General features: G+C 52.5%; 2 protein-coding genes across 4 annotated transcripts; both read left to right on the top strand.

The window, feature by feature from the left end:
- The first annotated feature begins 3,152 nt into the window (after nucleotides 1–3,152).
- KLK7 (kallikrein related peptidase 7) lies at nucleotides 3,153–7,491 on the top strand. Of its 3 annotated transcripts, none has more exons than XM_021093277.2 (6): nucleotides 3,153–3,207; nucleotides 3,480–3,610; nucleotides 4,105–4,264; nucleotides 4,403–4,650; nucleotides 4,980–5,116; nucleotides 6,706–7,491. In XM_021093277.2, exons 2-6 carry the CDS (start codon nucleotides 3,538–3,540, stop codon nucleotides 6,859–6,861), a joined length of 774 nt encoding a protein of 257 aa, XP_020948936.1. In that variant the 5' UTR covers nucleotides 3,153–3,207; nucleotides 3,480–3,537; the 3' UTR covers nucleotides 6,862–7,491.
- Nucleotides 7,492–12,815: 5,324 nt separating this feature from the next.
- KLK6 (kallikrein related peptidase 6) lies at nucleotides 12,816–22,124 on the top strand. Its single transcript, XM_021094832.2, has 7 exons — nucleotides 12,816–13,326; nucleotides 14,162–14,280; nucleotides 14,696–14,743; nucleotides 15,753–15,909; nucleotides 17,253–17,500; nucleotides 18,652–18,788; nucleotides 21,504–22,124. Exons 3-7 carry the CDS (start codon nucleotides 14,698–14,700, stop codon nucleotides 21,654–21,656), a joined length of 741 nt encoding a protein of 246 aa, XP_020950491.1. The 5' UTR covers nucleotides 12,816–13,326; nucleotides 14,162–14,280; nucleotides 14,696–14,697; the 3' UTR covers nucleotides 21,657–22,124.
- Nucleotides 22,125–23,779: the final 1,655 nt, after the last annotated feature.

Genomic DNA, 23,779 nt, shown 5'->3' with positions numbered 1-23,779 from the left:
ATCCCGACTAGGATCCATGAGGATGCGGGTTCCATCCCTGGCCTCGCTCAGTGGGTTAAGGATCTGGCATTGCCATGAGCTGTGGTGTAGGTCACAGACACAGCTCGGATCCTGAGTTTCTGTAGCTGTGTTGTAGGCTGGCAGCTGTAGCTCCGATTCGAGCCCTAGCCTGGGAACCTCCATATGCTGCGGGTGAGGCCCTAAAAAAAAAGAACTATATGAAACAGGGGGTGGGCAGCTTCCCCCAAGAAGCCAGGAGCCATTCTTGAACGAAGGGGAAAGGAATCCGGAAGTCAGAAAGGATGGGCCTTTGGAACCCAAGGGGCTGAATGAGAAGGTTCCAGGATCACAGTGTCCAGGATCCCTCAGGGCAAGGCGCAGGTGCAGGACAGCCAGTTACCAGTTCTCAGGTGTGATCATGAGCTGGAAAATGAGTCATCAGGCAAAGGACCAGGACACAGATCTGAGGGCGAAGGAGGTATGACGCTGGGTGTGTGTCTGGGGGGGGGGGGACTTAGGAGCAGGTGCAAGGACTAAACGCAAAGGTCACGGGGGGATGGGATATAGGCATCTCACCAACATAGGGACACATATCATTATAAGCCCCTGGAGTTCTGAGTTCATTTTGAGCCAAATGAGATTCTGAGCATATGCGACGATGTGCCAGGGAAATTTCCTCCTCAGACTGTGGGTTTGTGCCATGGGGATACCAAAGCCACCCCTCCATATTCAAATTCTGCTCCATCTGATTGTCTGATTCCTTAGCTGTTGATTTATTATTATTATTGCTATTTTGCTTTTTAGGGCCGCACCTGCAGCATATGGAAGTTCCCAGGCTAGGGATCAAATTGGAGCTACAGCTGCCGACCTACACCACAGCTCACGGCAACGCCAGATCCTTAACCCACTGAGTGAGACCAGGGATCGAACCTGCGTCCTCATGGATACTAGTCAGATTCATTTCTGCTGAGCCACAATGGGAATTCTCCTATATACCGTTTTCATAGTCACAGTCTCCATCCATGAGGACAAGAGCCTGTACGAGGATTTTTTTGTGCCCATTGTTGACTGCTGTGTCCCCAGGAGCCAGAATAACTTCTGGCTCAGAGTAAGTGCTCAACAGATACTTCTGGAATGAATACAACCAGTAAAGATGAATGTACAAGGAAGTTTATCCCAGCAGTCTTATAACTAGAACTCTCCAAATGGCCTCCAATTTGAAAGAGTTTGCATAAATCAAGGTACCACCATTATGTGGAATATTACACAACCCTTAAGAAGGAAAGAGAAATGATCTACATATACTAAGAGGGAAAATTGTGTTCAAGATTTTAAAAAAGATCGTTTATAGAGGATGTGTATACATATGCCTGGGTCTTTGCTGTACAGCAGAAATTGACACAACATTGTGAATCAACTATACTTGAATAAAAAATACATTAAAAGAGATAACTAAAGAGTAAAGAAAAAGATTATGTTTGATAATGTTTAATACAGAGGTTTTTGTTATACATCCATAATGTATAGAAATCTATGTACAGGAGTTCCTGTAGTGGCTCAGTGGTTAACGAATCCGACTAGGAACCACAAGGTTCCGGGTTCGATCCCTGGCCCTTCTCAGTGGGTTAAGGATCCGGTGTTGCCATGAGCTGTGGTGTAGGTTGCAGATGGGGCTCGGATCCCACATTACTGTGGCTGTGGGTGTGGCGTAGGCCAGTGGCTATAGCTCCAATTTGACCCCTAGCTTGGGAACCTCCATATACCGCGGGAGCAGCCCAAGAAATGGCAAAAAGACAAAAAACAAAAACCTATGTACAATATGAGAACACAGACTATATTAATAACAGTAAGCATTTATCCTGGGGGAGTTAGGGAACGTATTTTCTTTCTTTTTAAAAATATTTTATTAGGGGAGAGTTCCCATCGTGGCTCAGTGGTTAACGAATCTGACTAGGAACCATGAGGTTGCAGGTTCGCTCCCTGGCCTTGCTCAATGGGTTAAGGATCCGCTGTTGCCGTGAGCTGTGGTGTAGGTTGCGGACGCGGATCGGATCCCAAGTTGCTGTGGCTCTGGCGTAGGTCGGTGGCTACAGCTCTGATTAGACCCCTAGTCTGGGAACCTCCATACGCCACGGGTGTGGCCCTAGAAAAAAAAAAGAAAGAAAGAAAAAAAAAAGAAAAAAATTTTATTAGGGAATAGTTGGTTTACAATGTTGTGCCCATTTCTGCTGTAGTGCAAAGTGACCCAGTCATACATCTATATGTATGTTCCCTTTCTTATATTATCTTCCATCACAGTCTATCCTGAGAGACTGGATACAGGTCCCTATGCTATACAGCAGGACCTCATTGCTTATCCATCTAAAGGCCATAGTTTGCATCTACTAGCTCTTAATTCCCTGTCCATCTCACTTCCTTCCCTCTGAAAGCATTTTCTCTCTCTCTCTCTCTTTTTTTTTTTTTTTTTTTTTTTTTTGGTTTTTCGGGCAGCACCTGCAGCATATGGACGTTCCCAGGTGGAATCAGGGCTACAGCTGCCAGCCACAGCCACCGCCACTGCCACAGCCATAGCAATGCTGGAACCTTAACCGACTGAGCAAGGCCAGGGATCGAACCTGCATCCTCATGGATACTAGTGGGATTCCTTTCTGTTGAGCCACAGCCGGAGCTCCGCGTTTTCTTTTTAAACCAAACCTGTAATAGGGTTGGGGATGGGCTCAGGTTCAAAAATGTGACTGGCTTCCGGCCTGAACCAGTTCTCACAAGCTGGTCAGAATTAGGGTATAGGGTCTAGCTCCTCCCTGAAAGGGGTCGAGGGCAATTAAATGGTCCCAGCGGAGGAGGACATGAGCCAAAGCCCATTTCCTTGAGCTCTGCAGCTCCTCGAATCCAGCTCCTGCCCTTTCGAGCCGGAGCACCCGGCCCCTCCCTCGACAGCAGCCACCGAGGGATGCTGGTGCCAGAATCTACGGGGGCGGGAGGAGGGTGGAGAAGAGCAGAATGCCGCCGAGGGCTTTAGCTGCCTCAGGGGTTCGAGATAACCACAGAGGCAGGAAGGAGGCGTCCCGGAGCCGTCTCCGCCTGCACCTCGGGGCGCTGGGGGCGGGCACGGGGCGGACGTGGTATAAGACGGCCGCCCGGCTCACGTCTGCAGACGCTTGGCTCCCAACCGAGTCTGGCGTCCAGGTCAGATCGGACCCTCCGGAGGTGAGAAGGGGCCTCACTTAGGCTGACTGGCGGGACAGCCGACTCCCGGTCCCGGGTGCCTGCTTCTGACCGAGGAGGGGCTGGAGGTGTGGAATTTCTGGCCTCTTGGGGGAAAAGGAACTGGGGATAGAGACTTAGGGACAGAGAGGGGTGGGAGCCCAGATTCCAGGCTCCCAAGGGGAGGAGCGTCTGGGGGCCTGGGCTATGGATTCTCAGGGAGGAGGGGGTTGGGGAGTCACAACTCTGCTTCCTCATCTCTTTGTCCTTCTCAGCTCCAGCAGAAAAGACCCCTCGTCTTCCTGGCAGCCCCTGAGAAACAGAGAGGCCACCATGGCAAGACCCCTTCTTCCACCCCGGCTGATCCTACTGCTGTCCTTAGCCCTGGGTTCCGCTGCACAGGAAGGTGAGGGCCAGTCTGGGAGCCCGCTGTCACCCCTGGACCTCCCATCGTCCCCCGGGGCGCCTCGCTCCAAGGGGGGACCCCACATCAGCCCCACCCAGCAGCTTCCTCCCCCCTCCCAGCAGCTTCCTCCCCCAGCAGACAAGACTCTTCTGCCTCTTCCTGCTTCCTTCTGACACCTGGGGGGGGTCTCTGTGTCCCCCACCGCCCCAGATCTTGTCTCCTGCACTCAGGGTCTCTCCCATCAGCTTCTGTGGTTGTCCCCCGGAGATGATATGCTCCTCCTGGGTTTTTCGAACCTGCCGCGTCTGTCTCTCTCTCTCTCTCCATCACCACCTCCTGCTCTCTCGGAATGCTTGTCCACTCCTGCCTCTGCATTTCTCCGCATCTCTCTGCCTCCCCAGTTTCTCTCCATCTCTGTCTCCATGTCCCTGTGCTGCAAACTCAGCCCTCCTCTGAGACTCACTCCCCATACTTTTCTCCATGTCTCTCTGCAGGCCAGGGGGACAAGAGTGGGGAGAAGATTATTGATGGAGTCCCATGTCCCGGAGGCTCCCGCCCTTGGCAGGTGGCTCTGCTCAAGGGCAATCAGCTGCACTGTGGAGGTGTGCTGGTCAACCAGCAGTGGGTGCTCACCGCCGCCCACTGCATGATGAAGTACGTAGCCAGGGGGCGCTGTGAGCACTTCTAAGTCTCCTGGGGCTCTATCCTCTCTCTGGGTCTCCCTCTCCCTGGGTCTCTGTCCCCCTCTCTTACTCACAGTGTCTCTCTCGGAATGTCACTCCCTTCCCCCAGTGATTACAACGTCCACCTGGGCAGTGACCGCCTGGATGACAGGAAAGGCCAGAAGATCAGGGCCATGAGGTCATTCCGCCACCCTGGCTACTCCACACAGACCCATGTTAATGACCTCATGCTGGTGAAGCTCAGTCGCCCGGCCAGGCTATCAGCTAGTGTGAAGAAAGTCAACCTGCCTTCCCGCTGTGAACCCCCTGGGACCACATGTACCGTTTCTGGCTGGGGCACCACCACCAGCCCTGACGGTGAGGCTGCCTCAGTGACCAAGGAGCTCCGGATCCTGACCCTCCTGCCTCAGACCAAAAGCCCAAGACCCTAGCCTACCTCCTTCAGACCAGGATCCAGACTCCCAGCCCCTCCTCCCTCAGACCCAGGATCCAGCCCCCAGCCCCTCCTCCCTCAGACCCAAGAGACAGGGAGTCAAACCCCTTTTCATGACCCTAATGTTAAGCCCCCCACCCCCCTCCTCTTTCAGGGTCCAAAATTCTGGACCCACATCCTTTCCCCATCAGCACCCACAGGTCCACTGTCCCAGGCCTCTGACTGACCAGCTCCTCCCATCCCCACCCCACAGTGACCTTCCCAGCAGACCTCATGTGCACAGACGTCAAGCTCATCTCCTCCCAGGACTGCAAGAAGGTTTACAAGGACCTTCTGGGAAGTTCCATGCTCTGTGCCGGCATCCCCAACTCCAAGACCAACGCCTGCAACGTGAGAGCCCCTTTTCTTCCAGGCCCGGGACTCAGCACAGAGCCCCATCCAGCATCTTCCCCCTCCTTCCAGCATCTGGGGACCTGACCTTGGTGCTGAACTTTCCTTTGCCAACCCCCCACCCCAGGCCCGGCTTTTCTAGCTCTTTCTACTCTATTTTCTCCCCACACCAATAGTGGGCACCCAGTAGGGTGCTGGTACAACCTTGAGGATGAGGCAGAAAGATGAATGGGAGGGACCGGGACCGGGGCTGGGGAATGTGGGGCCAGGACTCCGGGGAGGCACATGAGGCACTGACTTCAAACCCACCAAATTTTAAAGGGGAGGAAGTGTCAAAACAATTCAGTAATGCAGCTAAATCACCTTCTAATGAAATACTGTTAAGAAGATCCATGTTGAAAGTGTACGATGAACAGAACAGCAGAATTGTCAATAAAAAGCCATCAGACTTACTGAATTCCCCATCGACCTCAGGCTTCAGTAAGTCTCAGCACAGCCATGGACTGATCCCTGTCTTTATCTAAAACTGCAATACGGTGTTTATCGTGGGAATGTCCAGGTTACATTCAGTTTTTAAAATATTGCATTAAAATATTATTTATTGCTTTTACCGAGGTTTTTTGTGCCCAAAGCTCAGGTCTCCCTCCTGCCTCTCGCTCTTAACTTGCCTCCATCTCTGCCCCTACTTTCTGCTTCTCTGTCCTTCTCCTCCTTCCCCTCTCTTCTGTCCATATTTTGTTCTACCTCTCTTCCTCTTTGATCCCCCCCCTTTTCTTTTCCTGGCCACTCTTGTGGCATGTGGAAGTTCCTGGGTCAAGGATCAAACCTGAGCCACAGCAGTGCAAATGCCTGATCCTTAACCGACTGAGCCACCAGGGAGCTGCTGTTTTTTTCCCTTTGAGATCCTCTCTTCCCGTAACCCCACTTTGCTCACACCTGCCACCCTCAGTTTTACAGGAGTGGTGGGACGTATATGTTAGGGACAGGGGTGATGGGACAGGGATGTGTGTCCTAGAGAATAGGGCATCCTTCTTTTCCCTTTGTGAGGGTCCTAGTGAGGAATATGCAAGTTGTACAGTGAGTGACACAGGGTCCCACATTCAGGAGAGTCCCACGTTTGGTTTAATGTGCTCCTCTTGCTGTCTTGAAATTCTTAACACTTTCTGACCAGGAGGACGGGCATTTTCTTTTTGCACCGGGCCTTGTGAATTATGTCACTGGTTCCACCCCTGGTTTCGAGAACCACTCTATCCCGCTTCCACGCTGCGTGTATTCATTCTCTGGAGAAAATTCCCTCCTTGCATGGACTCGGTGCAGCTTCCTAAAAGATGGGAAGGAAATGGGGCTCCGATCCTGGGAAGCCCTGCCCCTTTGCTATGATTGGCCCCATTGGCCAAGGCTCAAGCCAATCAGAGAACGTAGTTTGTCTTCCCTAGAATAGCTCTAATTCTTGCTCTCCCATTGGTCCCCAGAGACAAAAAGTCTCTCCCCATTGGCCGGGGCGGAAGTCCATGGTCTGGCAAGACCAAGACTGACAACTGTCGGGGCGGGGCTTCATGACGAAGCTAATTGTGCTTTCTCTCCTTCAGGGTGATTCCGGGGGACCACTGGTATGCAAAGGTACCTTACAAGGCCTCGTGTCCTGGGGAACTTTCCCTTGCGGCCAACCCAACGACCCAGGTGTCTATACCCAAGTCTGCAAGTACATCGATTGGATAAACGACACCATGAGAAAGCATCGCTAATCTCTCCATACTCCCCTCTCTGCATCCCTACGCCCTGAACAGGAAATTCACATCGACCTACAGTCATGCTTGACTTTACCTTTCCTCAAAGACATTTCAAAACCTCAGCAATATCCCATGTGTGTAAGTCGATCAAGTCTCAAAGCAAAACAAGAAACACAAAAACCTCGGTGCTGGTAAAGATGCAGTGAGACGGGCACTCTCGGCCTCCTGACCTGTAAATTTATACAATTTTTATGGAAGGTGATTGGGCAATGTGAATCAGAACTCTTATTCACCAGCTTTGTCCCAGTAAGTTTAATCCTGGGATATACTACTAAAAAAAAATCCAAAATGGGGAGCAAGGCTGGAATGTATCACCTTATTTATCAGAGCCAAACAGTGGAAACACTGAATGGCTCCCAAATCCGTGGATCATTGAAGTAAACAATAGGCCAGCTGGGGGCAAGGCTATTATGAAGCTGTTAAGGAAATAATTATGCAGAATTGTCAGAGTTATGCAAGGATGTCTATGCTACGTGATGTTAAATTAAAAAGGAAGGTACAAAAAATATGTATGTATGTGCTCCTGTTTATGTAAAATGAAAATATTCACAGAATAAAATCTAAAAGGACATGTACCAAACTGCATACGTTGGTAGTCATCTACTTTTCTGTGGCTGTGTCCTTTCATAACCCGAACAACAAAGAAGGCATAAGCTCTGAAGATCTAAGGAGGAGAAAAGGAGACCCTTAAGAGAGGGAGACAGGAAGGAAAGATGCATCTGATTTTTTTAAATGACATAATTTATTTTTTCAGCAACGAGCTCTTGAGACAAACAATTCTGAAATAAACAGTGTCAGTCTGTTAGATGTATCAATTTACATTTGACTAATTTACGATGAGTAATTTTTGTAGGTTAGCCTATTGTTACAGCATATATGAGGCTCTAGCTGGAAGAGAACCTTCTTTTTAAAAACATTTGCTGTTCTCCTAAAGAAATGCAAAGTATTTTAATCTAAAATACACCCCTAGCTTGGTTGGTATTGGTCTTCTCAGGGCCAACAGTGAACAGAAAATCCTGCTTTGCTTTGCTGAATTTTCAGCCTAGCTCTTTTGCTGTGCTTTTTTATTTTATTTAATTTTTTAATTAAAAAAATTTTTTTAGGGCCGCTCCTGCCGGCGTATGGAGGTTCCCAGGCTAGGGGTCCTATTAGAGCTACAGCCACCGGCCTACATCACAGCCACAGCAATGAGGCATCCCAGGCGTGTCTGCCACTCACCCCCCAGCTCAGAGCAACACCGGATCCTTGACCCACTGAGTGAGGCCAGGGATCGAGCCCGCAACCTCATGGTTCCTAGTCAGATTCGTTTCTGCTGCGCCACGACGGAAACTCCTGCAGTGCTTATTTAAAAAAAAAAAAAATTTTTTTTTTCCTGAAAGTATAGTTGATTTACAATGCTGCATCCGTTTCTGCTGTACAGCAAGGCGATGTGTCTGAGTCGTGTCTCTTGCCCTGAGTCACTGCTCCGTGGCATATTTTTCTCCATGTTCCGATTCTTGGTTTTCCTCCTCTGTACAAGGGCGGCGAAGAGAGAGAGGGAAGGGAAGGCAGAGAAAGTAAAAGGGAAAGAGGAGTGCCTGGCTTCTCTCTCAGGGTGGAAAGTGTTTCTGGGCATTTCTCAGGTGACAGAGGGAGGGAGAAAGTTGGGGTGAAGTACAGGGCTGGCTGGAAGACACGATACCTGCGTCCCATGAGCACCTGCCAAAAGCAAGCACCCACAGCGTCTTGGGTGCCAAAGGAGATTGGGTGCTGGAAACCCCTGTCGGTGGGCTCCCATCCTCAAGAAGGCAGGGAAGGGGTCTCCGAAAGGGAGGAGTAAGGAACCCCCCCCCCTCCGTGACTCAGCCTGACCCCACCCCTGCGGCCGCCTTCCTGCGTCCTCAGAAGCTGCTGACAGAAGGATGCTCTCCCGCCCAGGACTCACCCCTCCTCCTACCTGTCCTTCCAGTTTCTCCCCCAGAACTCCCTCCCAGCCAACATTCTCCTCCACCGGCTTCCCCCTTCTCCTGGCCTCCCGCTCTCCCACCCCCCTCTTCTTCGGGTGGCGGGCCTCGCAGCCACTGCAGAATTTCTTAGCTTCCTCTGGCATTCCTGCACACCTGAAGCTTAAGCCCCCCTCCTCCCTCGGACCCAGGAGTCCTGGCCCCTAGCTCCTCCTTCCCCAGGCCAGAGTCCCGACACCCCACCTCCTCCTGCCTCAGCATCAGGTTGAAGGGCCGTCAAGAGTATTTGGTCACCCCCCCTCAATGAAGCTCCATCAACTTCCAGCAACTGACCACACCCCTGTGCCTGCCATCAAGCTCCATCAACTTCCAACTCTGGCCAGCAAGCCACCCCCCAAATCAATATTCATTCTAAAATTTAAATAGTAACACCGCATCACATTTGCACTAGGTCAGCCTAGAGACAGTTGGTTCTGCCTCTGGGCAGCTCCTGTGTGGCAATGGATTGATTTGCAATGACTTGAGAGCATTCTCTTGTTGATTTTTTTTTTTTTTTTTTGGCCTCCCTGAAGCATATGGAGCTTCCAGGCCAGGGATCAGATCTGAGCCACAGCCGTGAACCAAGACACAGCTGTGGCAACAGTGGGATCCTTAACCCACTGTGCCAAGGCTCCCAAGACGCTGCCGATCCTGTTGCACCACAGTGGGAGCTCCCCTTGTTGAAATTTTTTTTTTTTTTTTTGTCTTTCTGCCTTTTCTAGGGCCACTCCCGTGGCATATGGAGGTTCCCAGGCTAGGGGTCTAATCGGAGCTGTAGCCACTGGCCTCCGCCAAAGCCATAGCAACGAGGGATCCGAGCCGGATCCTTAACCCACTGAGCAAGGCCAGGGATTGAACCTGCAACCTCATGGTTCCTAGTCGGATTTGTTAACCACTGAGCCACAACGGAAACTCCTGAAAATTTTTTTTTTAACTTCTTTTTTCTTTGGAAAAATTGTAGAGTGTAATAGTCAAAGATGCTGACTCTAGAAACTGGGTTTTTGGAGTTCAAACCCCAGTTCTGCACGCTATCAGCCTTCAAGGTCATTACTTCCCAAAGTGCTAGATGGGAGTTCCCCTTGTGGCTCAGTGGGTTAAGAACCCAACTAGTACCCATGAGGATGTAGGTTCGATCCCTGGCCTCACTCAGTGTGGTAAGGATCTGGCATTGCCATGAGCTGTGGTGTAGGCTGGCAGCTGTAGCTCCAATTTGACCCCTAGCGTGGGAACTTCCATATGCCTCGGGTGCAGCCCTAAAAAGACAAAGAGAAAAGAGAAAGAGAAAGTGTTAAAACATCATCTAACACAGAATAAGCTTGATGAGTGTTGGTTTTTATTCTTTGTGACTTCTGGCTCTTTTCCCTGTTTATACTTCCATAAAGTCTTCTTATAAAACACTTTTGTGGGGAGTTCCCATCATGGCACGGCTGAAGCGAATCCCACTAGGAACCATGATGTCGCAGGTTCGATCCCTGGCCTCCCTCAGTGAGTTAGGGACCCAGTGTTGCCGTGAGCTGTGCTGTAGGTCGCAGATGCGGCTTGGATCCTAAGTTGCTGTGGCTGTGGTGTAGGCCAGCGGCTGTAGCTCCAACTGGACCCCTAGCTTGGGAACCTCCATATGCTCCAGGTGTGGTCCTAAAAAAAAGCAAAAAAACAAACAAACAAAAAAACAAAAACAAAAACGAACAAACAAAAAAAACCACTTTCTTTATTGAAGACTTTTATAGAGCATGACACTTTAGAGAAAAATATCCCATAAAAAAGCATGCATGGCTTATTTGGGGGGATGGGAAAATCATGAAGGCCATTGGCAAACACCTAGAGCTGGGAACTTCATTCTCTCTCATAGAGGTTCTTCCACTCCCCACTGCCTACCACCTCCCTCCTTTCCCCCAGGGCTCTCAACATCTCCTATCCAATCCACTCATCCCCTTTGGTGGTCAGGTGGAGCCAATGGGGGCACCAGGAGATGGGCCATGTCCACTGCCATGTTGGAAGTTGCCTTTCAATTCAAGCTCCACTGTCTCCCAGGATTTCGATGTTGAGCAATTAAATTCCCTTCCCTGAGCCTTGGTTTTCTTTTCTATAAAATAGGAGTGGGCGTAATGGAGTCATTTAGTCATTTGGTCACCATTTCCTAAGGTTTCCTCTGGGCCAAGTCCTGTGCCATTGCTTGGGACAGAGGGGTGAGTCAGACCCAGTGCCTGCCCTCAGGGAGCTCATGGTACAGTGTGGGGGAGACGGACGTGGATCCAGATGGTCACCGTCCAGGGTGACGTGAAGGAGGCACCTGCTGCAGGAAGGTCGATGAGGGTGCCTTACCCAACTGCAGGAGTTTGGAAGTTGGGTGGTGCTCAGGCTTCCTGAATGAGGTAATATTGCAGCAAAGGACTTGAAGGACGAGTTGTTGGTGCCGGGAGAAGGTGGGAAGAGCATTCTGGGAGGAAGGAATAGCAAAGGGCAAAGGCCCAGAGGTCAGCAAGCATGCCATGGTTCAAGAGAACTTTAAGGCATTTCCATCGCTGGAGCACAAGAGACAAGGGGCCAGGAGCATTGGATGCATTGGGCAAAATGAAATATTAAAATGAACCCCTCCTGTTTCTTTTTACTTTTTAAAAAATCGTGGCTACAAGACGACTTTAAAGGGCTTGTGTACCTGGCATTATATTTTTCTTTCTCTTTTTTAGGGCCCCACCCATGGCATAGGGAAGTCTCCAGGATAGGGGTTGAATCGGAGCTGCAGCTGCCAGCCTATGCCACAGCCACAGCAAGGCCAGATCCAAGCTGCATTTGTGATCTGCACAACAGCTCGTGGCAACACTGCATCCTTAACCCACTGAGTGAGGCCAGGAATTGAACCTGCGCCCTCGTGGTACTAGTTGGGTTCATTACCACTGAGCTATTAAGGGAACTCCCCTGGCATTATATTCCCATTGGCCAGCACCAACTGGTCTTCCAAAGCCAGTCTGAAGGGCTGGGACCTCGTCCTGAAGGTCCCAGGAGATCCAGGCCAGGGCTGTGAGCAGGAGAGAGGCAGGCTCAACTCTGGACACAGGAAGATGCCTCTAAGGTCAAGCAAAGGATACAGAGAAGGGGAAGAGCTTGGGGCAATGGCCTACGTGGGAGAGGAGCAGGTCTGAGCAGAGGACAGAGATAGTGACAAAGGACCACATAGAGAGAAGAAGCGATGGGACAAGGCTTGGACATTAACAGACTGTGAGCCATTCAACCTGGAGCCAAGGAGGACAGCGGGTCCTGGCACGAAGATGCTGAGTTCAGTGAGGGCCTGGGGGACTCGGGGAGGAGGGGGCGGTGAGGGGAGCAGCCCAGAAAGCTTTTGGTTCTCATCCCAGGAGTGACAGTGCCAAGCAAAGGTGGTGACAATGCCATTTAATGCAAGAATTAAAATTACCCATAGTGCCCGGCCCGGCTGGTGCTGAGGTGGCCATTATTCATATCAGTCCTACTTATTACCCAACGACTTTCCCCAAAGCCCCCCTTTTCCATCTCAGCTGGTCCTGTAATCACCACACCCATTTCCCTCCACGCGGCCTCACACACCCTCTCTCCTCCAGTCTGCACCCGTCCGCACCCGTCTGCACCCGTCTGCCGTTTCCCCACTCGGGCCAAGCCCTTTACCCACCCCCTCCTCCAGACCAAAAGCCCAAGTTCAAAGGCACCTTCCTCAAATCCCCCTGGATCCCGCCATAGCTTCCTGGACCCGCATCTCTCATCACACTCCCACGTCACTCAAAGGTTCCTGCATTCCTGCTTATTTCCATACCTCTCGGTATGTGTTAAATGTCATCAAGCCCCAAAACCCTCCTGTGTCCCCCTGCCCCTCCGCTGCTCCCCAAGTCACACGGCTGCCTGCTCGTGCGCGCATGCGCGCACACGCGCACTTCTCCTGGAAGCGCCCAGAAAAATAAGCAGCAAGAGACTCGGAAACTCAAGGGGGAAAGACAGAGATACAGAGAAGATGATGCAGGGAGAGACAGCAAGAGAGCGAGAGAGAGAGACAGAGAGAGACTGGAGGCCCCCCCCATCACCGCCAGGGAGAGAGATGGACAGAGAGACCGCGCGGCGCAGGGGAGCAGCGGACTGAGAGGCAAGGGACCAGGAGGGTGGAGAGCCACGATATCCAGGCCCGAGGTGGGTGGGTCATCAAAGGACTGGACTGTCAGATGGGGACAAAGGGAAGCTTATTGATGCAGCCGCCTGCCAGCCTGCCCGGAAGAGCGCTTGAGAAATGGAGCTGCCAGGAGCATGGCACTGGGCTGGGGGCAGACAAAGCCTGATTGTTCCAAGGCCCTTTCACCATAGCGCCTGGGTCTGCACCCCAGCCTGCGGCAAGGGTGGCGACCTGCTTGGTGACACATGCTTCCTCGCCTGCTGGGACACAGAGGTCACCAGCACCCTAAGAGGGACATTCGGGCAGGTGCGTGAATCACCCCAACCCCACTGAACCTGTGCAGCCAGGTCCCCAGTGCCCAAGGGTGCTGGACCCAGGAGGGAAGGCCTGCAGGCCGCAGAGCGCACAGAGGGGGTGGGAGGCCTGGAGGCCAGAGGTCCTGTGTGCTCACCTGGGAAGCAGGTGTTTGGATCCTCAGATATTGTCTTGCTCAAGGACCTAGAAACGGGTCCAGCTCCAGGACCTGAGGAGAACCCTCGCTCCACCTTCCCCTCCTCCCCTTCCCTCCTTGAGACCCAGGTGTGCACCCTCCCAGCTCCTTTCTCCTTGAAGATCCAGGCCCCACCTCCTCAGACCCAGGAGTGTGTGTCCTCAGTTACCTCCTCCAGCAGACCTGGGAGTCTGGGCTCTCAGCCCTCCTCCCTCAGACCCAGGATCCAGGCCCCAGCCGCCTCCTCCCTCGGACCCAAGAACCAGGCCCCCAGCCCCCTCCTCCCTAGGACCCAGGATCCAGCCCCCAGCCCCTCCTCCCTCAGACCCAGGAGTCTGGGCCCCCGCTGCTCTCAGGGACCAGCACTCCTCTCCCTGGCAGCCAAGGTCAGGGGCATCTGGAGCAGGCTGGGGGGGAGGAATGTGCGTGGGAGGCCTGGGTGAGGAGGAGGGAAAGGGCGGGGTAGCCTCCTGACTCAGGGACCTGGGGAGACAGGGGTTAAAAGGGAGCACCAGGAGCATCTGGGGACAGGATCAGCCTCTACCAGGGAGGCCAGGGAGCTGGGGCTCTCTGTCCGGCCCTGGGCCCCACAGCACCTCCATCCTGCCCTCCGTCTCTGACTCTGCGGCCGGCCGTCTTCTCTGCTTTCAGCGGCCGTTCTCTCCCTGTGGCTCCCTGCATTTCTGAGCATCTCCCCATCTCTCTGCCTGAGACACGTGTTGTCCTGCCCAACCCAAGAGTCAGGCCCCCAGGCAGCCGGCCTGCAGCAGGTAAGATCACACCACACACTGAACCCACAGGAGCTGGAGTGAGTGGCAGATAGGCACAGGGCCCAGGTCCAGAGAGAAACCCCACGGAGAGGGGAGAAGGTTAGGGGCCCTGCCTCCCCCTGCTCCTCAGCAGGCAAAGTGGAGCTGAGAGCAGACCAAGCCTGAGACGTGCATGGGGGGCAGCAGGTTCTGGGTTCCTGGCTGGCACCTGCACCTCCCTCCCTGGGACCCTCAGCTGGAAGCCGTAGGGAGATGAGAAGTCGGGAGGCTAAATGGGAGACCGAAGCCAAGGGTCAAGAGAGCGTGGCAGGCTGGGGGAGGGGGTCGGGGAGGAGAGGGGGAGGAGGGAGGAGGGGGAGGGGACTGGGCCAAGTCTGAGGCCGGAACTGATGGAGCGTTTGGCTTCCCCTCCCAGGAATGGCCATGAAGATGCTGATGGTAGCGCTGGTTCTGGTGGCTGCAGGTGGGAAAGGGGGGTATTGGGCATGGCTTGGGCGGGGGGGCTGATGGAGAAGAGATTGGAACTAGGGATGCGACTCACATGGGTGTGGAGCGGGTGGGTTTTGAAAGAGGAGGCCATCATGAGCTGAGTGTGGGATGCAGGATGCGGACAGGGAAGGGGTAAGGTTTGGAGACAGGGAAGTCTGAGGATGAGGTTGCTTGTGGAAATGGGGAGACAGACAGGGCAGCTGGTTGGAGGTGGGTTTGAAGATAAGACTGTTTGCGGATGGGGGAAGTTCTGTTGTGGCTCAGGGGTTAGGAACCCAACTCGTATCCCTGGGATGAGGGTTTGATCCCTGGTCTTGCTCAGTGGGTTGGGGATCCAGTGTTACCATGAGCTGTGGTGTGGGTTGCAGATGTGGCTCGGATCCTGCGTTGCTGTGGCTGTGGCGTAGGCTGGCAGCTGCAGCTCTGATGCAACCCCTAGCCCGGGAACTTCCTTATGCCTCAGATGCAGCCCTAAAAAGCAAGCAAATAAATAAATAAATAAATAAATAAAAAGAAAAGAAAGAAAGAAAGAAAAAAGAAAAGAAAAGATAGTTCCCCTTGTGGCTCAGTAGTAACGAACCCAACTAGTATCCATGAGGATGCAGGTTGGATCCCTGGCCCTGCTCGGTAGGTTAAGGATCTGGCGTTGCTGTGAGCTGTGGTGTCGGTTACAGATGCAGCTCGGATCTGGTGTTGCTGCAACTGCAGCTCCAATGCCACCCCTAGCCTGGGAACTTCCATATGCCGCAGATGTGGTCCTTAAAAAAAAGAAAAAAGGAACAGAAAAGAAAAAGAAGAGATGGGAAGTGGGTATGAGGAAGAGTTTAGGATTGGGTTGGTTTGGGGGATGCGGGGCACAATAAGTCGGGGGCGGGTATGGAGTTGATCTTGACGATGAAGACAGGAACGGGGTCCACCTTGGGGGATATGCCTGACGTCTCCAGAGCCCCCTTTCTGACTCAGACCTTCCCTTTCTCCCTCAGCCCGGGCCGAGGAGCAGAATAAGGTGCTGCACGGCGGCCCCTGTGAGCAGACATCTCACCCCTACCAAGTTGCCCTCTATGTCTCTGGCCACCTGCTCTGCGGCGGGGTCCTTATCCATCCGCTGTGGGTCCTCACCGCTGCTCATTGCAAAAAACCGTGAGTCCCCACGCCCGGCATGAGGAGGGGCTGCAATTAGACCTTTGCAGACTTGGAACCCGACGTGAAACACATCCTACTGCCCCATCTGATAATGACGTTCAAGCGACCAGGCTTTAACTGAGTACTACATGTGTGCCAGGCACTGTCAGGGGCCCCAGGGATAGGGCCGTGAGGAAAACAACCAGAAGGCTGCTTTTTTTTTTTTTTTTTTTTTTTTTTTGTCTTTTTAGAGACGTGCCCATGGCATGTGGAGGTTCCCAAGCTAGGGGTCCAATTGGAGCTGCTGCCCCTGGCCTACACCACAGCCACAGCAACTCGGGATCCGAGCTGAGTCTTCAACCTACACCATAGCTCACGGCAATGCCAGATCCTTAACCCACTGAGCAATGCCAGGGATCGAACATGCATCCTCATGGATACTAGTCAGATTCGTTTCCACTGAGCCACGACGGGACCTCTGCATGTATCTTTTTGAAGTATAGTTTTGTCTGGATAGATGCCCAGAAGTGGGACTGCTGGGTCATATGGTTTCTCTATATTTAGTTTTCTTTTCTTTTTTTTTTTTTTTTTTTTGCTATTTCTTTGGGCCGCTTCTGCGGCATATGGAGGTTCCCAGGCTAGGGGTCGAATTAGAGCTGTAGCCGCCGGCCTACGCCAGAGCCACAGCAACTCGCGATCTGAGCCGCGTCTGCAACCTACACCACAGCTCACGGCAACGCCGGATCGTTAACCCACTGAGCAAGGCCAGGGACCGAACCTGCAACCTCATGGTTCCTAGTCGGATTCGTTAACCACTGCGCCATGACGGGAACTCCTATATTTAGTTTTCTAAAGAACCTCCATGCTGTTCTCCATAGTGGCTGCACCAATTTACCTTCCCATCAAAAATGCAGGAGACCGTAGTGGCTCAGTGGTTAACGAGCCCAACTAGCAACCATGAGGTTGCCGGTTCAATACCTGGCCTTGCTCAGTGGGTTAAGGATCCGGCATTGCCGTGAGCTGTGGTGTAGGTCACAGATGTAGCTCAGATCCAGCGTTGCTGTGCCATCGTTGTGGCTGCAGCTGCAGCTCTGATTGGACCCCTAGCCTGGGAACTTCCATATGCCACAGGTGTGGCCTTAAAGAGAGAGAGAGAGAAAAAAAAAAAAACTACTCTCCAGGGTTCTTCTGCAAGGATGGAGTTGTCATTTATAGAGCTGGAAGGACAGTGAGGGGAGGAGGCCAGAGGGGTTCATGGTATACCAGGCTACCCCCTACCCCCACCTCCCACCATAGCCCCCTCTGAAGCCTCAGATGCAGCCCAAGGACTCCAGGTGAGATCCTGTCCTTCTCCTTCCCAGGAATCTTCAGGTCTATCTGGGGAAGCACAACCTTCAGCAAAGGGAGAGTTTCCAGGAGCAGAGTTCTGTTGTCCGGACCGTGGTCCACCCTGGCTACAATGCCGCCACCCATGACCAGGACATCATGCTGCTGCGCCTGTCGCATCCAGCTCGACTCTCTGAACACATCCAGCCCCTGGCCCTGGAAAGAGACTGCTCGGCCAACTACACCAGCTGCCACATCCTAGGCTGGGGCAAGACGGCAGAGGGTCAGTAGGAGGAGAATGATACAGGCCAATGGGTGATGGGTCATGGGGATGTGAGCTAATGGTGAGAACCAATGGGGCAGTGTGTCAGTGGGTGAAAGTTCAACAGGGAGGGAGGGAAAATATGGATTTTGAGCCAATGAATGAACCGGCCAATGGGGAAAGTAGACCAGTGGATGGATGGTATGGAGACATGGGTCATGAGATGAAGGGTCAATGAGGAGCAAGGGTCAGTGTGGCGATACTAAGCAGGAAGGGGGCCGGTGGTCAAAAGGGACCAATCAGGATGCACTGATGACCAAGAAAGGATGAATGGAAAAGGCACTAATGGAAGAAGAGAGATCGATAAAGCAGAAGAGCCAGCTGAAGGATGTAAATTGAGGAAACGAACAGGGTAGAGAGAGCTCATGGGGGAGGGACCAGTTGGGAAGAGTCATTGGTCAAGAGAAGTCACTAGAGGAAGGACTAGAGGCAGAAAAAAGTGCAAGAGATCAGCAAGAAGCATCAAGGGTGGGCCTGCGAATGAAGGGCCAAAAAGGAAGGGAGCCCGCTGATGGGAGAAGATGAGGCCTTTTAGGAAAGAACCTATTGGACCTTTGGAGGAATGGCCAGTAGGAAATGAGAGCCAATGAGGAAAGACAGGACCAGTTACAAAGGAACCAATAGTCAAGAGGTGACTAATCAGAATGAGCCAATGAGGAAAGATGGGACCAGTTACAAAGGAACCAATAGTCAAGAGGTGACTAATCAGAATGAGCCAATGAGGAAAGACGGGACCAGTTACAAAGGAACCAATAGTCAAGAGGTGACTAATCAGAATGAGCCAATGGACAAGAAGGTCCAATGAAGGAGGAAGGGAAATAACAGAGGAGGGACTAATAGAGGAAGAGAGTCTAGAGGTCCAGTGAGACAACCAAAGAAGGTGGGACTGGTAAAGAAGGTGTAATTAATGAGGAAGGTAAAGAAGACAGAATGAGGAAGACAGGCCAATGGGAGGGAAGAATGATGTGAGGCGGGACCCATCAGGAGTCAGCCAATGGGGCTTTGGCAATGAGCACCATATAGGAAATAGGGACCAATGGGGAGGGAGGACTTATAATTGGGACATGGGAAGGGTGGGTTGTGAAGGATTCCTGGCCCATTTCTCTCGGCAGGTGATTTCCCTAACACCATCCAGTGTGCATACCTCCACCTGGTGCCCCGGAAGGAGTGTGAGCGTGCCTACCCTGGCCAGATCACCCAGAACATGGTGTGCGCCGGGGATGAGAAGTATGGGAAGGATTCCTGCCAGGTGAGGACACGGGAGCACCAGTTACACAGCCAAGGCAGGAAAAGATGGACACACAGACCAAACTTTACAGAGACAACCTGGGAGAGAATCAGGGGCATGAAAAGGGAGACTCAATTCCATACACATAGTCAGGGGCAGGCAGAGATATAAAGGCAGACGGCAGAAACAGGAAGCACAGAGACAAGGATGGAGATGAGGGAGTTCCCGTTGTGGCACAGCGATAACAAACCCAACTAGGTTCCACGCAGGTTCGATCCCTGGCCTCGCTCAGTAGGTTAAGGATCTGATGTTGCCATGGGCTGTGGCGTAGGTCGCGTTGCTGTGGCTGCGACTTAGGCCAGCAGCTGCAGCTCTAATTCGTTTCCCTAGCCTGGGAATCTCCATACGCTGCGCTGCGAGTGTGGCCCTAAAAAAGAATAATAATAATAAAGATAAAGAATGGAGATGAAGAGATTAAGAACCAGAGAGACACAGTGAGGAGGCAGATGGTGCCAGGAGACTGTTGATCCTCCAACAAGTCCTACTTGGAAATAGCCAAGCTGTGCAGGAGGGGGACCCTAGTGGGGAGTGGGGTGGCACCATCCCCACCCCAAATACCTTGGTTTTTTTTTGTTCTGGGTTGGTTGTTTTTTTTTAAGGGCCACACCCGCGGCATATGGAAGTTCCCAAGCTAGGGGTCCAATCGCAACTGTAGCGGCCGGCCTACACCACAGCCATAGCAACATAGATCCTAGCCTCATCTGCGACCTACACCACAGCTCCTGGCAACGCTGGATCCTTAACTCACTGAGCAAGGCCAGGGATCAAACTTGCATCCTCATGGATTCTAGTCGGGTTCGTTACCTCTGAGCCACAGTGGGAACTCCCCAAACACCTCTAACCTGGGTTTCCTCCTCCGTCACCCACTGGCTCTCTCTTTTTGATGTTGAAACGGACCCCGTGTACTGAAGGATCTGCAGAGACCAGCCAAGAGGGAGAAAGAGGCAGAGAAGAGGGATCCACAGTGAGCTGGACTCAAAGAAAGGGAAGGCGGAGGAGCCCCATCTCTGAGATTGTCCGTCCTCTTGTTAGCAAATATCTCTCCACCTTTCTATGTATTATTATAAAGACTATATTATAGACATAATATAATTAGATACATAAACCTACAAACATATATATACATAAAATAGAAATGTAGAGGGCGTTCCCATTGTGGCTCAGCGGTTAACGAACTCAACTAGTATCCATGAGGATGCGGGTTCGATCCCTGGCCTCAGTGGGTTAAGGATCCTGTGTTGCTGTGGATGTGGGGTAGGCTGGCGGCCACAGCTCCAATTCGACCCCTAGTCTGGCAACCTCCAGATGCCGTGGGTGCGGCCCTGAAATGACAAAAGGGTAAATAAATAAATTAATAAATAAAATGTGGGAGTTCCCGTCGTGGCACAGTGGTTAACGAATCCGACTAGGAACCATGAGGTTGCAGGTTCGCTCCCTGCCCTTGCTCAGTGGGTTAAGGATCTGGCGTTGCCGTGAGCTGTGGTGTAGGTCGCAGACGCGGCTTGGATCCCGCGTTGCTGTGGCTCTGGCGTAGGCTGGTGGCTACAGCTCCGATTAGACCCCTAGCCTGGGAACCTCCATGTGTCGCGGGAGCGGCCCAAAGAAACAGCAAAAAAGACAAAAAAAATAAAAAATAAATAAAAAAATAAATGTGGAAATTACACACAAAACATAGGTAAAACATAACACACATACATATGTATATATGCATTTCTCTCTCTCCTCCCCATTCTGTCCCTCTGCTTCTCTCAGTCTGTTCTCAACCTGTATTTTTCCCTTCTTTTTCTTTCTTTCTTTTTTTCTTTTCTTTTCTTTTTTTTGGGGGGGTGGGGGCTCACCTGTAGCATTTGGAAATTCCCAGGCTAGGGGCTGAATCGGAGCTGCAGTTGCCAGCCTACAGCCCAGCCACAGCCAGAGGTGATCTGAGCCACGTCCGCGACCTACACCACAGCTCAGGGATCCTGAACCCACTGATCGAGGCCAAGGAGTGGACCTGCATCTTCATGGGAACTAGTCGGCTTCATTACTGCGGAGCCACAATGGGAACGCCACAGTTTGTTTTGTGGCCTAAGGACTTCCTGGGCCAGGGATCAGATCTGAGCCATAGTCCTGACTACACCGCAGCTGCAGCAACGCCAGCTCCTTAACCCACTGCTCGGGGCTGAGGATGGAACGTGCCCAGCAATCCAGAGACGCCACTGTTCCCCTTGCGCCATAGCAGGAACTCCTCCCCCTTTTTCCATCAATGCTTCTCTGGATCTGGGTGTTCTCTCTGTTCCTCTGTGTTTCTGTGTGTCCCTCGGTCTCTATTTCCCTGTCTGTGATGTTGTGTCTGCCTGTCTCTCTCTTTCTCTCTCTCTTTCTCTCTATTCCTGAGCGTCTGTCTCCTCTGTGTCTTCTCTTTCTTTCATTTTTTTTTTTTTTGGCTTTTTTAGGGCCACACCCACAGCATATGGAGGTTCCCAGGCTAGGGGTTGAATCAGAGCTGTAGCTGCCGGCCTACGCCACAGCCACAACAACGCCGGATCCTTCACCCACTGAGTGAGGCCGGGGATCGAGCCCGCCACATCATGGTCCCTAGTCGGCTTCATTAACCACTGAGCCACGATGGGAACTTCTCTCCCTCTCTTTCTTTATCTTCAAGTCCGTATCTGATTCTCTCCCTCTTCCCCACAGGGTGATTCTGGGGGTCCACTCGTGTGTCGTGACCATCTCCGAGGCCTGGTGTCATGGGGTAATGTCCCCTGTGGATCCAAGGAGAAGCCAGGGGTCTACACTGACGTCTGCAGATACGGCCACTGGATCCAAAAAACCATTCAGGCCAACTGATCCTATCATGTGACTTCCAACTCTTGAGCTGCCCCCCCTCCACCTACCCAGACTCAACCCTTAATGCTTAATAAAGGCAGTGACACCACAGCACAGAAACTCCCTGATTTTACCCCAGCCCCATCCTTGCATCACAGCAGGGTGAGCAGGGATGTGGGCTGAGATCCCACCCCCGCCCCTAAGAGAAGACAGGATAATGCCCTCCAAGCCTCTCTCCCTCCTTGATTTTTCCACGGGCTTGATTTCTTTCTGCGGAGGAGTGGTCCCAAGTCGGGCCAAATCCCAGTTGGGGGGTCCCAGCTCTGCCTCTTGCCTCCCTTCACGGTACAGATTTTCTCATCTGTCGAACAAGCATAATATCGTTGATTCCTCATAAGAAGATGGCTTTGGGGAGATTCAAGGTTGTGAACATGTGACACATCCAAGAGTGCCTGGCACCCCGGGGCGAACAATAAAGAGTGAGTTTTATGATTGGTGCTTTTTCTGCTTTTGTCCCGCCTCTGCCTCTCTGAAGCCCAAATAGCCTTAGTTCCCTTATACAGTCCAGTTGGACTTTTCTCCTCCTCGTGGCTCCGCCCCCTTGCAGGTGTCCTGGGGGGTGGCTTTCTCCCCAAAACTCCCCTTGTAGCAGCAGAAGCAGGGACATGAGCAGGCTTGGAGCCACTGTGTGTGGATAAGAGTGATGAGAGCTAAGGAGTTCCCGTCATGGCCCAGTGGTTAACCAATCCGACTAGGTTGCAGGTTCGGTCCCTGCCCTTGCTCAGTGGGTTAAAGATCTGGCGTTGCCGTGAGCTGTGGTATAGGCTGCAGAGGCGGCTCGGATCTTGACGTTGCTGTGGCTGTGGCACAGGCTTGGGGCTTCAGGTCCCATCGGCCCCTGAGCCTGGGAACCTCCACAAGCTGCAGGGGCGGCCCTAAAAAAAAAGAGTGATGAGAGCTAAGATAAAAGAGGGGACCCAGTCCTCCAGGATTCTAGATTAAAAGGCAGGGGTTTCTCCTGATAGTAATGGGGCGCCATGGAGGGGATGTGAGTGGGAGCAATCGGCAGGATGGACCAGAAGGGAGAGACTGGAGACCAGGGAACAGGTGGAGGTGGCGGTGCAGACCGAGAAGATGGGGCTGGAGAAGGGAAGCTGACTATGCGTGTACCAAGTGGAGAAGTTTGAGTGGGTGGCATTGTCAGCTAGAATCAGCTGAAAAGTCCGGGGGGTGTGAGATCATCTGGGGTATCCAGGAGATGGCAAATCACCCAGGATGGTGGCAGCTGGGGAGTTGAGGCTGGAGAAGTGGGTGACATCGCTGGGAATGTAGGTCCACAGAAGATGGGGCCCTGGTGCTTCCTGGAGTGCCAGGCAGAAGAACTTGGCCTTGGCCCTGGCCCTGGCCCTGGCCCTGTCCCTGGGGCCCTGGCCCTGAGGGCCTTGAGGAAAGGAAGGACGGGCTCAGATGTGGGTGTGAGAGAGACCTCGCTGCGGTCTACTGAGGCGGAGAGGGAAGGGCAGGGAGGAGGGAGAGGCTAGAGACCCTCCCCACAAATGAGGGGAGCGGACAGGCAGAACTGGGTGAGGCCCCAGGCTTCTACGTGCTTCCTGAGCTTCTCCCACCCACGTGCACCAGGCATGACCTCACTGGATGCACACAGCCCCACCCCAAGCCCCAGGTCTGTCCCTGTTCTCAGAGACACCACACCGCCATCTCCAAGGAAGACAAAGCACCGTCTAAGTCAGTAGCAGCTCCCCAGAGAAGGGAAAGAGAAGGTCCAGCGTGGGAGCTGGAATTTTACTTTTCTTTCCTTTTTTTTTTTTTGCTTTTTAGGGCTGCACCCATGGTATATGGAAGTTCCCAGGCTAGGGGTCGAATCAGAGCTGCAGCTGCCGGCCTACACCACAGCCACAGCAACATGGGATTCAAGCCTACAAGCCTCTGACCTACACCAGCAGCTCAAGACAATGCCAGATCCTTAACCCACTGAATGAGGCCAGGGATCGAACCTGCATCCTCAAGGATACTAGTTGGATTTGTTAGCACTGAGCCACAATGGGAAATCTCTTCTTCCAATGCTGATATGTGTTTCTTTTTTTCTTTTTCTTTTAAGGGCCACACCCACAGCATGTGGAGGTTCC

This window comes from Sus scrofa, chromosome 6, assembly GCF_054392235.1.
Source record: "Sus scrofa isolate SSC_HxYL_T2T_F1_AM1 chromosome 6, Sscrofa_HxYL_maternal_Yorkshire_Landrace_v2.0, whole genome shotgun sequence".
Taxonomy (NCBI): domain Eukaryota; kingdom Metazoa; phylum Chordata; class Mammalia; order Artiodactyla; family Suidae; genus Sus; species Sus scrofa.
Note: the sequence above shows the minus strand (reverse complement) of the source record. Positions and strands in the feature narration are given on the sequence as shown.

Coding starts and splice junctions, on each gene's coding strand:
- KLK7 (XM_021093277.2), top strand. CDS start 3,538: ATGGCAAGACCCCTTCTTCCACCCCGGCTGATCCTACTGCTGTCCTTA. Junction 4,651..4,979: donor CACCACCACCAGCCCTGACG/GTGAGGCTGCCT, acceptor CCCACCCCACAG/TGACCTTCCCAGCAGACCTC. Junction 5,117..6,705: donor CCAAGACCAACGCCTGCAAC/GTGAGAGCCCCT, acceptor TCTCTCCTTCAG/GGTGATTCCGGGGGACCACT.
- KLK6 (XM_021094832.2), top strand. CDS start 14,698: ATGGCCATGAAGATGCTGATGGTAGCGCTGGTTCTGGTGGCTGCAG. Junction 15,910..17,252: donor GCTGCTCATTGCAAAAAACC/GTGAGTCCCCAC, acceptor TCTCCTTCCCAG/GAATCTTCAGGTCTATCTGG. Junction 17,501..18,651: donor CTGGGGCAAGACGGCAGAGG/GTCAGTAGGAGG, acceptor TTCTCTCGGCAG/GTGATTTCCCTAACACCATC.